Source organism: Penicillium argentinense, assembly GCF_028826775.1.
Source record: "Penicillium argentinense strain IBT 30761 chromosome Unknown utg000003l_segment0_segment0, whole genome shotgun sequence".
NCBI classification, from domain to species: domain Eukaryota; kingdom Fungi; phylum Ascomycota; class Eurotiomycetes; order Eurotiales; family Aspergillaceae; genus Penicillium; species Penicillium argentinense.
Genome location: NW_026622662.1, coordinates 2,142,714 through 2,156,281, shown reverse-complemented (window position 1 = coordinate 2,156,281; position 13,568 = coordinate 2,142,714). Strand labels below are relative to the sequence as shown.

Sequence of the window (13,568 nt, the reverse complement as noted above, 5' to 3'; positions counted from 1 at the left end):
GAGCCCAGCGCGCCCCTGTCTGTATGCGGATAGCTGCTTCCTCAATGTTTTGTTGTATCTGGAGATGGATTGGTTGGATAAAAAGCTCCACATTGAGCGTCGCCGACTAGTGCTCTTGAAAGCCCCACTGATCAAGATCGCCGCACGTTTTTGGACCCTGGTGAACTCCGCTATCACACAATTCCTTTCCGCGGCGGGAAGGGCCCCTGTGGCAGGGCAGTACTAGGCTGATAGTCCGTAGAGCATCTGTGGCTCCACTACTGCCTGGTAGGCCTTCCTCATCGCCAGCAGCGAGGCACCCCATGTGGAGCCAGAGATTCCGCGCAGAGCGTCCAAACTGCCGTTGGCCTTCGCGATCAGCTGACTTCTATGTTTGTCAAATAAAAGACATTTGTCCAGCCAGATTCCTAGATATTTAGCATGTTCCTTAGGTTGAATTGGGCATTAAGAGGCGTAGACTAGCATTTGGTCATTGCCATCTGGGTGGCAAGCTGCAAAGTCGTATAGATCCACTGAATGGTCGTCGGCTTGGCCGTTGAATTGAATATCAGTCTGGATTCCAGGTTGAGTGTTGGTGTGGTCATTGATCGGTGTGCTGTCCTGGTTGATTCGGTCAGTCTATCATAAGACGGAATAGCTGAAGGGCATCGTCGAATGCTGCCGCCAAATTCCCTCGCTGCACCGCTTCATGTAATCTTCTCTCTTCTGTACGACAAAGTGGTCTCACATGAACTACACACGTCTACCATTAAAAGTCAAGGCGGAGATACATGGAGAAGTAGCCTACTCGAACATCCGATGGAAGAAAAATTTCGTCCGGGGGTGTTTACTTCAAAAATCTCCTGTTGGACCCAGTCTTATAATCCGATGTCGTAAGTACACTTTGGCCTCCAACGATAATGTATTAGCTACGAAATGGAATGTCGAATATATCCCTGTGCTGTCCGACCTGGACCCAGAGTTGGAGGACAACGGGGCCTACTGCATTTATGACGCCTGTCTGCCGCTCCAATTCGCAAACGATACCTTAATTTTCTGAGGTATTCCTCTTTTCCGGCGCGATCCAAGGTCTAATTTTCTAATCGAGGAGTATGTTTGGTACAGGTGCACAGGGCGTCTCTGTTCAATTTTCCGTCGGTGTTTCAATTATGTCATGGTTTAGAGGATTGTCTTCTTCAGGAGGATAGCACAATGATGAAGTGTCGAGTCTCACCGTTTGTATCAAATCATATGAGGGCATATGGAGACTTCAGCAGTATCATTTCACTTGTGGCTGACCCAAAAGTCGAGTCGTATGAAATTGAGGACCCCCGAAGTATCTGGAGTGTATAGAAAGAGACGCCTTGATTTGGGTTTTCTATAGCTCGTACAATCAGTCTCCCTTTCTGCAATTCAACATACTCAAAAATACAATAACTAGAAACACCACCCATAGTTAGGAGTAGCCTTGCCGTTGATCACAGAAATGCGACAATGGCCGGAAAGAATCGTATCCAATCGAAAGACCAACTTTTGCAAAAAGCTCTTCTCAATCACCGCTGGGTTTACCCCTTGGCCCAATGACCACGGTATACCCGGGAATCTGTCCTATAAGGTGAATGGGAAACTTACGACTGCTAGTTAAGATCGACGGCAGAGTAACGTAGCCCAAGGCCAGCTGTAGAAAGGTTGTCGGATCACATAATCGGAGGATGAGCTGCACCAGCTCTGTGGGAAGTGGGAGAATCATTGCATTAACTGTTCGTACTGACCGGATTGTAACTGGTCGTAAGTAACGTGAAGATAGAGCATACAAACACGAACCAAGCAAGTGAGGAAGATATGGAGTCGGAGAATGGTACACGTCCCGCGTAATGCCTGGGCAATTCAGGCAGCCGTTGGTGAAAAACGCCGCTAAAATGCTCACTCGGGTACGCGGCGTTAAAACTTACGTCATCGTGGAATCCTTAAGTAGTCATAGCACTCAAAATTTATTGAGGCATATCGTTTTGGAGGGTATTTTTTTTGTTTCGCTGATTGCATCCGGCCTGCACGTGGAATTTCAGTGGTATCCCCGAGTCGTTTAAGTACGGTGTGGGTCCCGGGTTGGCCAGTTGGGTGATTAGTGTATTCGAATGGTTTTCATCTTTCACAGATGCTTGTATCATGGTCCTGCATGCAACCAGTGCTCCAGGGATTTCCCACGCGTCTGTCGCCGCTGCGCTCTGCGTGGTCGTGTCAGCAACGGGCTCGGGAGACCCCCATAGTGAGTTCGCGTTCCGTAAAGGGATCGCTCCCACTCGGTGTGCAACACAAGTTTATATGGATCGCGATAACATCGATCACAACGTAGTCTGTCCGGATAGATATCTCGATCGCATCCAGTTGATCGTTCCCTATCTCTGTACTGCCCCAGTTCAGTGTCCGAAAGTACAGTATTTTCGGAATCAGCCATGTTTGAATCCATAACTATCGAGGTCACTTACGCGTGAACTTTGTGCATAATCGGCTTGTTCCATGCATGCGTCTTAACGTAGGTCTATATCGGCCATTAAAATTTTGTCTTATACGAGCAGGCTTTCATGTACTGCGTTCAGTCTTAAGACCCCGAGGATTTAGCCACTTCAATTCATAAGTTCAGCAACTTCACATAGTTAGACTCTTCACAAGTTGCGTATATTGAGAAGCTAGGTCCCTAGGAAAGGTGGCGACAGCCGTTCGCTTCTCTGTAGTATGCGAACGTCGCAATAGCGTGCGTGGTCGACATTACCTGTCTCGTTCTTCGAATGATTGAATGCTCGTGAAACAAAATAATATCCTTAAACAAGCCAGCGTAAGCTTTCGAGATTGCACGGTGACAGGCTTCACTTAAAAAGCTCCCATTAAGCTGAAAGAATAGAAAACAACATAAGAAAATTAGTTAAGGATAACATACCATTCGAGTATTGCTAGTGCTGTCGTTGTCTGGAACGCCCTGATGTCATCTAGGAGGCTTCTCCAAAGGGCGATAAATAGTAGGCTTGTGCTATGATGACTGATAGCCAAAGGATCATTGTGAGAACCTCCATTGCCGAAATTATAAAACGAAGCTCAAGTCGAGGAACGTAAATTGGGGCGAGAGCAAGATACGGGGTTGCAAAACAGGATGTCCAAATTGCGACGGCGAAAGTGTAGAGAACGATCTCCATGAATAACAAACACCATAGCACTGCTATAAATTAGCATTATTTCAACGTATCAGTAAGCACAACAAGTAGACCAACAATAAATCGAAGTTCCCAAGAGAGCGACTGCCAATAGAGCTTGGAGAACCCGCACGGGTTGGTGAAAGGGAGCTTTTAGTTTCATACTTGAGGAGGACGATTAATGTTGATGTTGACCTCCCTTCCAATATTCAAGGACTCAATGATACCCAAATAGTCCTTCCTAACCGATAAGGCAAACAAGAAAACGTTCAATGCAGAAAGATCACTCATGAAAAGGAAGCAGATGAGGTACAAAAAAGCCACTAATCCGGTGAAGGAGGCCTAGAATGCCGTATGGTTGATTATATAGCAATTTGGGTTTGTCCGGTTTCTCTAGTTATGGTAGGGGCCATCATATATGCCCCACTACATGCGACCGGTCACAAGTGTAGTACGTATTTGTGGGGTATCAAGTCCTTCGCGGAACGTGATTGAACCAATCAGAAACAGCATTATGACGATATCTGGCCAAAACGAGTTGAAGTCCAGTTTATTGTCCCTGCTGCGCGCTCCATTGTGTTCGCACATAGATCATCTATGATTTGATTGAGAAGTTCAATTATTTCATCCCCCTAAGAGCATGTCGCAAGTTGTAATTACTGCTTATTAATCAATATTCCTCATCATTCTCAAACCATTGTTCTCCCCCTGCACTCAGCCCCACAACCGAGGAAATAAAGTTCGGAATTGGGCGTGGGCGGTGCTGCTGGCATTTCTGACAGGATCCATCATGACGTGATGAATAATCTCGTCCGCTCCGACGTGCTCCAGTTGCGTTGAAATCAAAGTAGAATTTGGTCATCGGCTTCTATGGATGTCATGTTAATATTTCAGGCGTGTGAACACTTAGTTAATGTTTCATTGAAATCTTTCGTTACGTTACTTCGGCGGGGATCTAGAATAAGTTGTCGGACTTTCGGATATCGGTATCGACTAGTACTCGTGAGGGGCCAATTGAGCTATCCCAGCGATCGATTGATTGACTGAAGAACTATCTCTCGGCTCCCGTTCAGGATGCCATCTATTCAGGGGTTTTTAGTGTGTTACAGCGCTGCTTTTCAGAGAATACCCGATTACCATACAAAACAGGTAGGAGATTGGGTATCTGCTGAATCATCCTGCTCCTGATTGTAATATCAGTCTTTCCGATCGACATAAGTATCCATTCTCTTCCTTTGTAGGAGTGATTATTCAAGTATTAACGAAAAAGATTGATTAACTTTGCATTGCGGTAACATTTTGCTGATGTCATATCGGCTGACTGACTGATTCCATGGCTGAGGCAGAGTGCCGCAAACACGTGTCAGCGCTCTTATATCCGTCCTGTCGCAGAATTTCAACTGCTCTTCCCCGCGAAAGGCGACTGTTATATAACCCTGAGTACAGACTGGCCATTATCAGCACCGCTTTATTGCAAACTCTTTATTCTCACCGAAACTCACGGTCATGTCGGCAATCTCGATCATTAATAGATCTATCAAGCTCGCTGACTTAGTCTTCAAGCCATCCTTTCTTTCATCAAGGCTCTTGGTCTAGCTGTAATTCATCCCACTGGAGGCGTGAAAGAGCAGGCTGCCAGTACGTATGCCAAAAGGCTTTCCCAACAGGGCTATGTCGCTATATACTACTGTTGTAAGTCAAAGGAAGATTGCTTTTCTTCCTTCTGGACAAGAAAACTTGAGGGTTTATATACACATGCGACCTCCAGATTGATTTCTGACAAACTGAGGGGGTGGTCAAATACCACTAGGACCCTTCGGGATTGGCCTATTCATCGTTCACCCAATTTCCACCTAGTATGGTGTCATAACACGCCATAGTTCAACTATAAAGACCCCTGAGATCGCTCAACCGATCGGGGGAACCTTGAATCAATCATCTTATTCTGTTTGGACATCTTCAGTACTAGCCAGTACATCGATTCCTCATCCTGACAATTTCCAATCAAAACTGGTAATTCCGTGAGGTTAGGAATTGATTCCGTTACGATACGACATATCACAACAACTACGATTCATACTAAGGTGAATCGGAAGGCTTACCTAGGTACCTTGACGACCTAGCAGCAAGAGCGACGGATGCATCTGCTCTGGCGGACTGCCTAAAAAATGACTCGATTACGTACGACGCCAACTACATTGGCATCATTGACGCTGTCAGCATGGGCCACGACTTCCGCCTGGGACGTAATGGTGACGCTGGCCCTGCCGAGAAGTTGCCACGTTGGCCGAGTCGCCCGGGCGTTGCAGGCTAAGGCAGATGGAGATGAAGCGGTCACTGTCCCACTTTTGTCTCCTACCTTGGACATAAACACAACAAAACACGCTCGAGATACATACGATGCTACTTAACACCACGGGCTCAACATTTGAACTCTCACCAAACAAGATGCTCCTTCAGTCAATGCAACTACTCAAGAATTTCGATCCGGGACATTTTGCCGATATTTTCCTCATCTAATCTGTGCTCGTAGTCGCAGATGAGAAATCAAGCACAAATTGGTACAAAGAGATCGTAGGGTTTTTGAAGACGATAGTCTGAACTTCAAGGTGTCAATATTGTTGTGATATGAGGCAGGTGCAAAACAGGAACCAAAGCCGCACCGGCGGAAATAATTCCCGAGATGTCTATACGAAGAAACAAGTTGGCTGGAAATCAAATTGGCCTTCTGATTGTATATTGTAGTTCAATACGATTACTCATGATCGTACGCGAGTCACTAATGGTCGAGTTCGCAGTTGTCGGTACCGCTTTAGACCCAATCACCTAGACGAATCATAGATACCTTGTCATCTGCATTGGTTATGTTCGTTCTCACACGAATTTGTATGCGACCGAGCATGACTAATACTCTTGGCTAAGTTACAATGATTCAATCTGACCATCCCTTACAATACTGATTCTCCACTGATACCGACAGCAGTCGTTTGGCTCCACTCTACATTTGACGCGTTCGGCCCATTCATTATCTACTTTCACGCGTTTTTGACAGTCCTCCTTTTTAAGTCTTGATGAGGAGACCGACCCATTCATCCCTTCTCCCACCCCCTCTTCTAATCACTTCTCCCAATTAATCACTACGTCCAATTAATCATTACCGTATGTTCCAGTGATGTTCGCTTGCATAGCCCCGGGGACTTGGGGTTCATGCCGTCCGTGTTCGATCCGAATACAACTCTTTATCTTCAATTCCGCTTGCGAGATACCGTATTCTATTATTGGAGCTACTAAGTCGGGACCAAAAATGTTAGAAAGTAACTAATCGATCGTTGCCGTGGTCCGGTTAGCAATATTGGTGGTCGGCTACCGGTCACGCACGGGACGTTCAGTAATCAGGAAATCGATGATATTTGGATGACGACAGATGTCCGAATGAAACGCCACTTCACTTTGCAGCCTGTGAGTCAATGGTTTAACATATATGAAGCCCTTGGACGTATTTCGAACGACTTGCAAAAACAATACTGTCGGGAGCTTCGTCATCTCACCTTACTGGGAGATTCAAATCGCAATATCGCCAAATCGCCAAATTGCTCCCTGAACTGCTCCGTTATTTCGCTTCTCTCCACCACCATGGCATCACAAGAAGTGTCCAAGATATTTGTCGTTGGCGGAACCGGTGCCCAGGGCATACCCGTTGTCTCAAGACTAGTGTGTGATAAAAAGTACCAAGTCAGAGTGCTGACTCGCTCCAAAACTTCCCCTCGTGCTAAACGCCTAGCATCTCTTGGAAACGTCGAATTCATAGAAGGTACTTTTGCCAGTGAATCCGATCTACGTCAAGGCTACAGAGGTTGTGATGGCGCGTTTATCAATATTGATGGGTTCAATTGTGGCGAAAAAACTGAGACGTACTGGGCAATTCGCGCTTACGAGCTTGCCCTTGAAGAAGGAATCAATTTTTTTGTCTACGGAAACTTGGATTATGGATATAAGAAGAGTGGATATGATCCAAAGTTCCGCTGCGGACATTACGATGGAAAAGGACGAATCGCTGAATGGGTGCTTTTCCAAAACCAAATCAACCAGGATCGGATGAAGGCCTCTATTTTGACATCTGGTCCTTATATCGATATGACTATTGCGAACGGGACACCGATGACTCCAACGGTGGAAGATGGTATCGTTACTTGGCGGGCGCCATTAGGTGCAGGTGCTGTACCCCATGTGTCGCTAGAGGATTGCGGGTACTATGCCCGATGGCTATTCGACAACATCGACAAAGCAAATGGATTGGACTTGGAAGTCGCCATTGAACATCTACATTATGAGGACCTAGCCCGGGCTTTCGAAGCCGTCACAGGACATTCGGCGCGCTTTATTGATGTGGATCTGGACACATACTGGACAACAGGGCCAATGAGCATGGCTGCGGAGCTGGGAAGTGGTTACAACTCCGATCCCAGTGACCCGGCTTTCATGACAATTCGACAAAATTTCACCGGATTTTGGAATCTGTGGAAACATTCTGGCCATAATCAGGGGATAATCAAAAGAGACTATAAGTTGCTTGATGAGATCCATCCAAACAGGTTCAAGACTGCTGAACAGTGGTTTCGAGAGATGAATGCTCAGGGAATCGAGGATGGCAGTGGCTCTCTATGGGAAAAGGTGCAGCCGGGGAATCTGAAGCCGGTCTTGAAGATGGCTGAGGATGGGATGCAGGGAAAGCTTTGAATGATGATAGGTCATCATCTATCTGGATGAAGTACCGTTGGGCCATTGGTGGCCTGCCTATTTGCAGCATTTATTCGATCTCGTCGTTCTCTATTTACTATTTCTAACTAGCTCTACCGAGCCAAATTCTCTCCTTTATTAGGCGACTTAGGAGACACACCCAGACTGCTCTAATTTAATCGTTTTGCGGCTATATTTATTTGACGATACATGGACTTGCTGTTCCCTCCCGTGGAAGGTAAAGCCCCGAGGGCAATAAACGTTGGCAAAAGAAACTAAAGATCCACTCTCAGACAATATAAATCAAGTTGGATGATCTCCAAGGTGTTGCAGATATAGATGAGGAACAAACAGACAGTGGCGGGTTGCAAGGCGGCAGAACACAAGGCCCCGGTGTCACATGAGTTCGTACAGTGGAAGTGGAATAATGAAGTTTTAGGCACCCTCTGGGCGCATTTTCTTCCGTTGGAGGTAAATATAGCGTCCTATTGGATGCCGGCAAACCAAGTAAGCTTCGGCACTGAACATAGGTGTCACCCACGTACATAGCAAACGGACCTAGAATGCTCTGCCGGGACTGCACGTTGATGGCCTAGACTTAGTGTTCATGGTATTTTAATCTATTCTTCAATGTGCACCCTTCTGGGAAGCATTTAGACTTATATTGGCAAAGTTTCAATATAGCAGATGGCGGCTTTAAAATCGAACTACATTGATTTACAAGCCCATTGTTTTCTATCTTCGAAATCAAGCACATCGGATTTGATACTAACTAGCTTCAGTTATTCCCACTGAAAAAACAATAACTCAATGAATTTCCTCTGAATTAAAGCAGTTCTGACTCGGTTAAGCACACGATTCTGCCAGGCACGTAGGCAGTAATGACCTCAGTGACTTTTCCCTTGACATTAATAATACGTGCTACATCACTGTTAACTAGTGGGTGATGGCCCCCCTATCAAAAAAATTCGACTACATTTGAACCTAACAAAACCCACATTCCCGGCATTGAAATAGTTACCCTGAAAATCGGCTGAATAATACAAAATTGATCGCTAACTATAAATCAAATTCAAATATGGGGTTCATTGGACCTTGATAACCCGTCAGGGAAAGAAAATGCTAGATAGGAGCCCACTAGCTATTGTAGGAGCTTTCTCTGTTCCCCAGAATCGATGTCAATGGCAAATATTTTACTCCTTCCCCTTGCACCCTCCACATTGAGATAAGCACTTTCCTCGGAGTGGTTCGCGGCATAGGAGGATGTACGAACAAGATCAGAGTTCCCTTGAGCTTCCTCGGTCGTTGGGTGTGGTCCACTGTCCCCTGGCAATTGCTCCTTTGCCCTCCACCATCCCATTGTAAATTTCTTTTCTTCAAAAACCCCTCGCTGTCTCAACTCGTCGTCAGTGCAATATTCGGATCCTTTTGGAATGGCTCCTGGACTGAGCATTCCAGATCCATACAATAGGCTTGCCACGGCTCCAATACTGCATGGGTTTTTAGGAATAACCTTTTTTGTTTTGATGAAAAATAGCGAAATCAAGGCACACAGAAGCATAGAACCAAGAAGCGCTTCGAGAATCCGAGTTGAAACCTTGTTCTGAACCAGATATTTTCGCTTGTCATGGAGAACCGCTTTGTAAGTCGGCGCTGTCGACATTGTGGGCCAGATTATCGATGATTGGTTTTGAGAGAGGTCGAAGGGCTCTCGGCCACCACTATTCAAGGCCTGTGCTGTGATTATTCCAAATATTTCATTCACCCGCGATATGAGTGTGGTCGGGCTCAGTAATTCCTCTCCAGGAACTCCATTGATCCCATTTATTGCAGTCCAGGTCACGGCGTCTCCTGAATCGGAAACAGTGTCACTGCCGCTTGAAGGCTGCGCGTTGATCAGGAACCTTCTCATGTCCCCAAATGCAACAAAAGAGAGTATGCTTGTATTCGGGATTAAGCGGGTGGATCCTTCCACAACCCTAGGTTCAAAATCGGCATCAAAGGACAGATTTGGCGTTTCCAAGCGGACATCAACGTCAACCTCTTCGATTTTCGCATTGCAGTCCACCACATGCAAGGATTCCGATGTGTTGTATCCACTGCCTGCGGAGCATTTGCTGAATAGCATGCGGTGGGTTGGATGGCCATGTCTGGAAACCGCGCCTGATCCATCAAAATAATACTCTCTCTTTCCGGGACATGAAACAGATCGAACATATCCAGTACCGTTGGTGTTGAAATCGGGATCGCATTTCCATGAATGAAAAATCGAATCATAGGTGCAATTGCTGTCTTTGCGCTCTTGACATTCAAGTCGACCACGCAAAGCTGGCAAACGCGCCTGGACATATCCATTGACAGCGGACTTTTCGGGATCGGAGATAGCAAATTGGGGAAATGCAAGATCTTTGTATGTCCACTGGGGATATGATAGATTCATCCCAAGTATCATGCCTGGTATGAGGTCTGTAGTCAAGTTCCGACTGAACCAGTATGACTGGTAGCCATTGGAAGGTGTCTCAAGATTCCACTTGGTCTCTTGGGCAAGGCGGCAAGTAAATGTGGGCTCGGAGTCTGCTGTCGTGTAGAGGCCCGAGACAAAAATAGGAGTGATCGCTCCTAAAAGCAATGCAATTGTCGCTGTAGCCAGAGCCCACTGTCCCTTTCGAAAAGCATCATATACTCCGTACGCAGCTATCTTGCGCAGCTGATTTTCCCAAATAGTGGTCTCCGGGGGAGCGGATCCTTTTCGGAGGCGAGAGTATGGTTGAATAATTCGTGCACCGAATTCAACAGATTGAAAAAGACATCGCACGGCAAACATAATGACTGCCGGCAGATAGACCCACAGATAATGAAGGTATGGCGACTTGTCCTCGACCAGAGCAATTCCATGAGAACTCTCAGAAATGTGAAAAACACTTTCTAGGCCAACTATCACGGCAATAGACATGACCACTAGAGGAAGCCGAACAACCCAGGTCGCAGACAGAGGTCGCCACCAAGTAATTTCTGTCTTCTCGACGAACGTGGCAATGTTCTCATCACAAAAAGCGCCCTCTTTGTAAGAGGAGATTCTGAACGATCCGTCTTCTGATATCCCTGAAGTATATCTATTTTGTCCTAAGATGGACTTTGCCATCTGGGTTTCAGACTGTAGATGAATCCAGTGCAAGTCAGCCATGAAATCCGGGCTTCGGGCAAATATTGTGGCTAGCCCTCCAATGGAGCTTGTATCGCGTGAGCACACAGTGACGGGGACGTAGTGAGAAAGCAGAAAGATCACGATGCTGGAGAGAAGAGCGATCAGAGCAGTCATTGCATAAAATGAAAGTTCACGCACAAAAAGCCGAGCCTCAGTCGTTCGCTCAATACCTTGTATGTTCTGTGGGCCTTCAACCAAAAGAGAGTTCTTAGCAACCTGCCCCATCAGGCAGGAGAATGAGTTGTGAATTGCCTCTGTAAATAGATCAGAGGAGTCCCAAAGCTGCTCAGGGTCGAGATTCGACGCGTAGATATTTTGATAACCAGTCGCGTGAGTGAGTCCGGTGAAGCCATCTGCGATCGCAAGGGACCTACTAGCAGCATAAACCAATTTTCCGCCACTCACGTCCGTGATTGGGCTTTCCATGGTGATGTCGTTGAGGTTTATGGAAGAGATGATGTTGCCTTCCCCGGCGCCTCGTTCGATCTTCACAGGACCTCGGTGAAAGTCATACCCTGGCTTGCACATGGTGACTCTTATTTCTTTCTTTTCCCACCCATCGGGCTCAGCATACTCATTGGTGCCATTCCCCATGGTCGGCGCGATTTCGGCCCAGAGACGCCAGTCAACACTCCAGTTCATATGCGCATTATTTTCATCGAAGAAACCAACGCTCTGGCCCTGGCATCCAGCAATAAAGACATTGATTCCAATCCTTTTGCTGAGAATCAAAGCTTTTGGGACACCGACAATGTCCACAGAACAGCCATCCTCCGACGTGTAAACGGCTGTGGAATTCTGAGGGTCATTGGGGTTGACCTTACCATGCAGCGGGTCTATTCTCACTGTTGCATTCGAGCACTCCAGGGTTGGCTTGAAAATGTTCACTTTTGCTTCATATCCGTGATGTTTCTGGACGGTATAATTATTGACAGGATCCAGCTTGGCGTTTTGAAAAGGCTGGTAAATGTAGTTGTCGTGAATGCCAATAGGTGGAGTCAGGTTCGCTTTCAGAAGCCCGACACAGCCCGCGAATGCTCGACCATCGTTAGAAAGTGGATTCCAACTGGTCCCGTCGAACATGTGTGTCGCGGTTAGGCTGGCCTGTTGACTTATCGAGACCGGTCGTAGTTCGAACAAACCAGTCGAGAACACAATCGCGGCATTGAGGAGCAGTGAGCCTCCAACGCCAAGAGATACCAAGTAGTGCTTGCGCTTGATAGACTTGAACAACGATTCCACATTCCAACTGGATAAGTAATCGAGGAAGATGCTCTCTGATGCAGCTGTTGGGCCGCGGAACATCAAGACCCAGGGCATCAGCTGGATGACACGATATTCGACCTGCGTCCAACACGAAGCTAAAACTGTGAGCACTACCCAACGAAGCTTTTGGTTAGCGAGAAATGACGAAGTTGTCAATCACATGATGGTGTTCGCAACATACCGGCGGTTGGGCCGTACGTCCATAAATAGTAGTACATTTTGCCTGCGGTCTGGATTCCCAGGCTGCTATCCCGGCGTGTTGTATAGACGAAAAGTCCAGCCAGCGAACATAAAATGGCGATGAATGCGAGCAAGAATGCCACCATGGTCGAACGACGTAAGAAAAAAGGTGTCCACAATGGACGGCCTTGACCGGAGCCTTTGCCGCTCTTGATCTGCTCATCTTCCTCCAGTGCGACCGGGCGATATGTGTGGGAAGTTTCGTGAACGGGAACGTGGCCGGTCTGACTCGACATTGTAATGACACAGGAGCTCTCTCGGCGACTGTGCGAGATACGTAATGAAGTCGAGGATCAATCAGTGGAAGTTCTAGAAGGCTATTGTCGCGAATTTGCCGGCATATACATATGGCATTAGCGACAGCGACCGTTGCCCTTGGGAGCTAGCGACCCTATTCTCAGTGTCCCACGGACGAGATGACTTGAGAACGAGCAAACCTCGTGAATAAGGCAAGAGCAATGCGCCTCGTTGAGAGGAGATGCTTAGGATCGGAAAAAAATGGGTGCGTAGAGAGGAGAAACAGAGAGGGACAATCACGTTTAATGGAAATTGCCTATGAGGGGCTGGGCTTGAGACCCCTGCATATACAAGTCTTGGCTTCAGGACCCCGCGTCAAAAATGGTCGGATCAAATTCCAATGGGCGCTTCGCAGGCTCGACAGCACAGTTGGAATTCTTCCCCAAACTGACGTGTATTGTGCATCTGTTCCATTGTTAAAAGATCACGGAACGGCTGTACCTTCTCGGTGTCTTTGTTGCAATTGGCCACCCGGTCAAGGACACGAATGCAGACATCATACACACTATGCCCAGTCAACCCAGCATATTGTTGTCGATGGTGTGTTTGTATCCAGCCGTTGTAAAGGGAGTAGTCTGCCTTAGTATACTGTCAGTTCACGTAAGAATACCCGAGTGCGTCGTGAAACCACCCCGCGAAAAGCGGACGACCACGAGGCA

General features: G+C 46.9%; 2 protein-coding genes across 2 annotated transcripts; one reads left to right on the top strand and one right to left on the bottom strand.

The window, feature by feature from the left end:
- Positions 1-6,797: 6,797 nt before the first annotated feature.
- Positions 6,798-7,901, top strand: N7532_002912 (uncharacterized protein; the record flags this gene model as incomplete). The annotated part of the gene is made up of 1 exon (XM_056615406.1): positions 6,798-7,901. One exon carries the CDS (start codon positions 6,798-6,800, stop codon positions 7,899-7,901), a length of 1,104 nt encoding a protein of 367 aa, XP_056478378.1.
- Positions 7,902-9,042: 1,141 nt separating this feature from the next.
- On the bottom strand, positions 9,043-12,848 carry N7532_002911 (DUF3433 domain-containing protein; the record flags this gene model as incomplete). Its single annotated transcript, XM_056615405.1, has 2 exons — positions 9,043-12,482; positions 12,554-12,848. 2 exons carry the CDS (start codon positions 12,846-12,848, stop codon positions 9,043-9,045), a joined length of 3,735 nt encoding a protein of 1,244 aa, XP_056478377.1.
- Between the last annotated feature and the right edge of the window lie 720 nt (positions 12,849-13,568).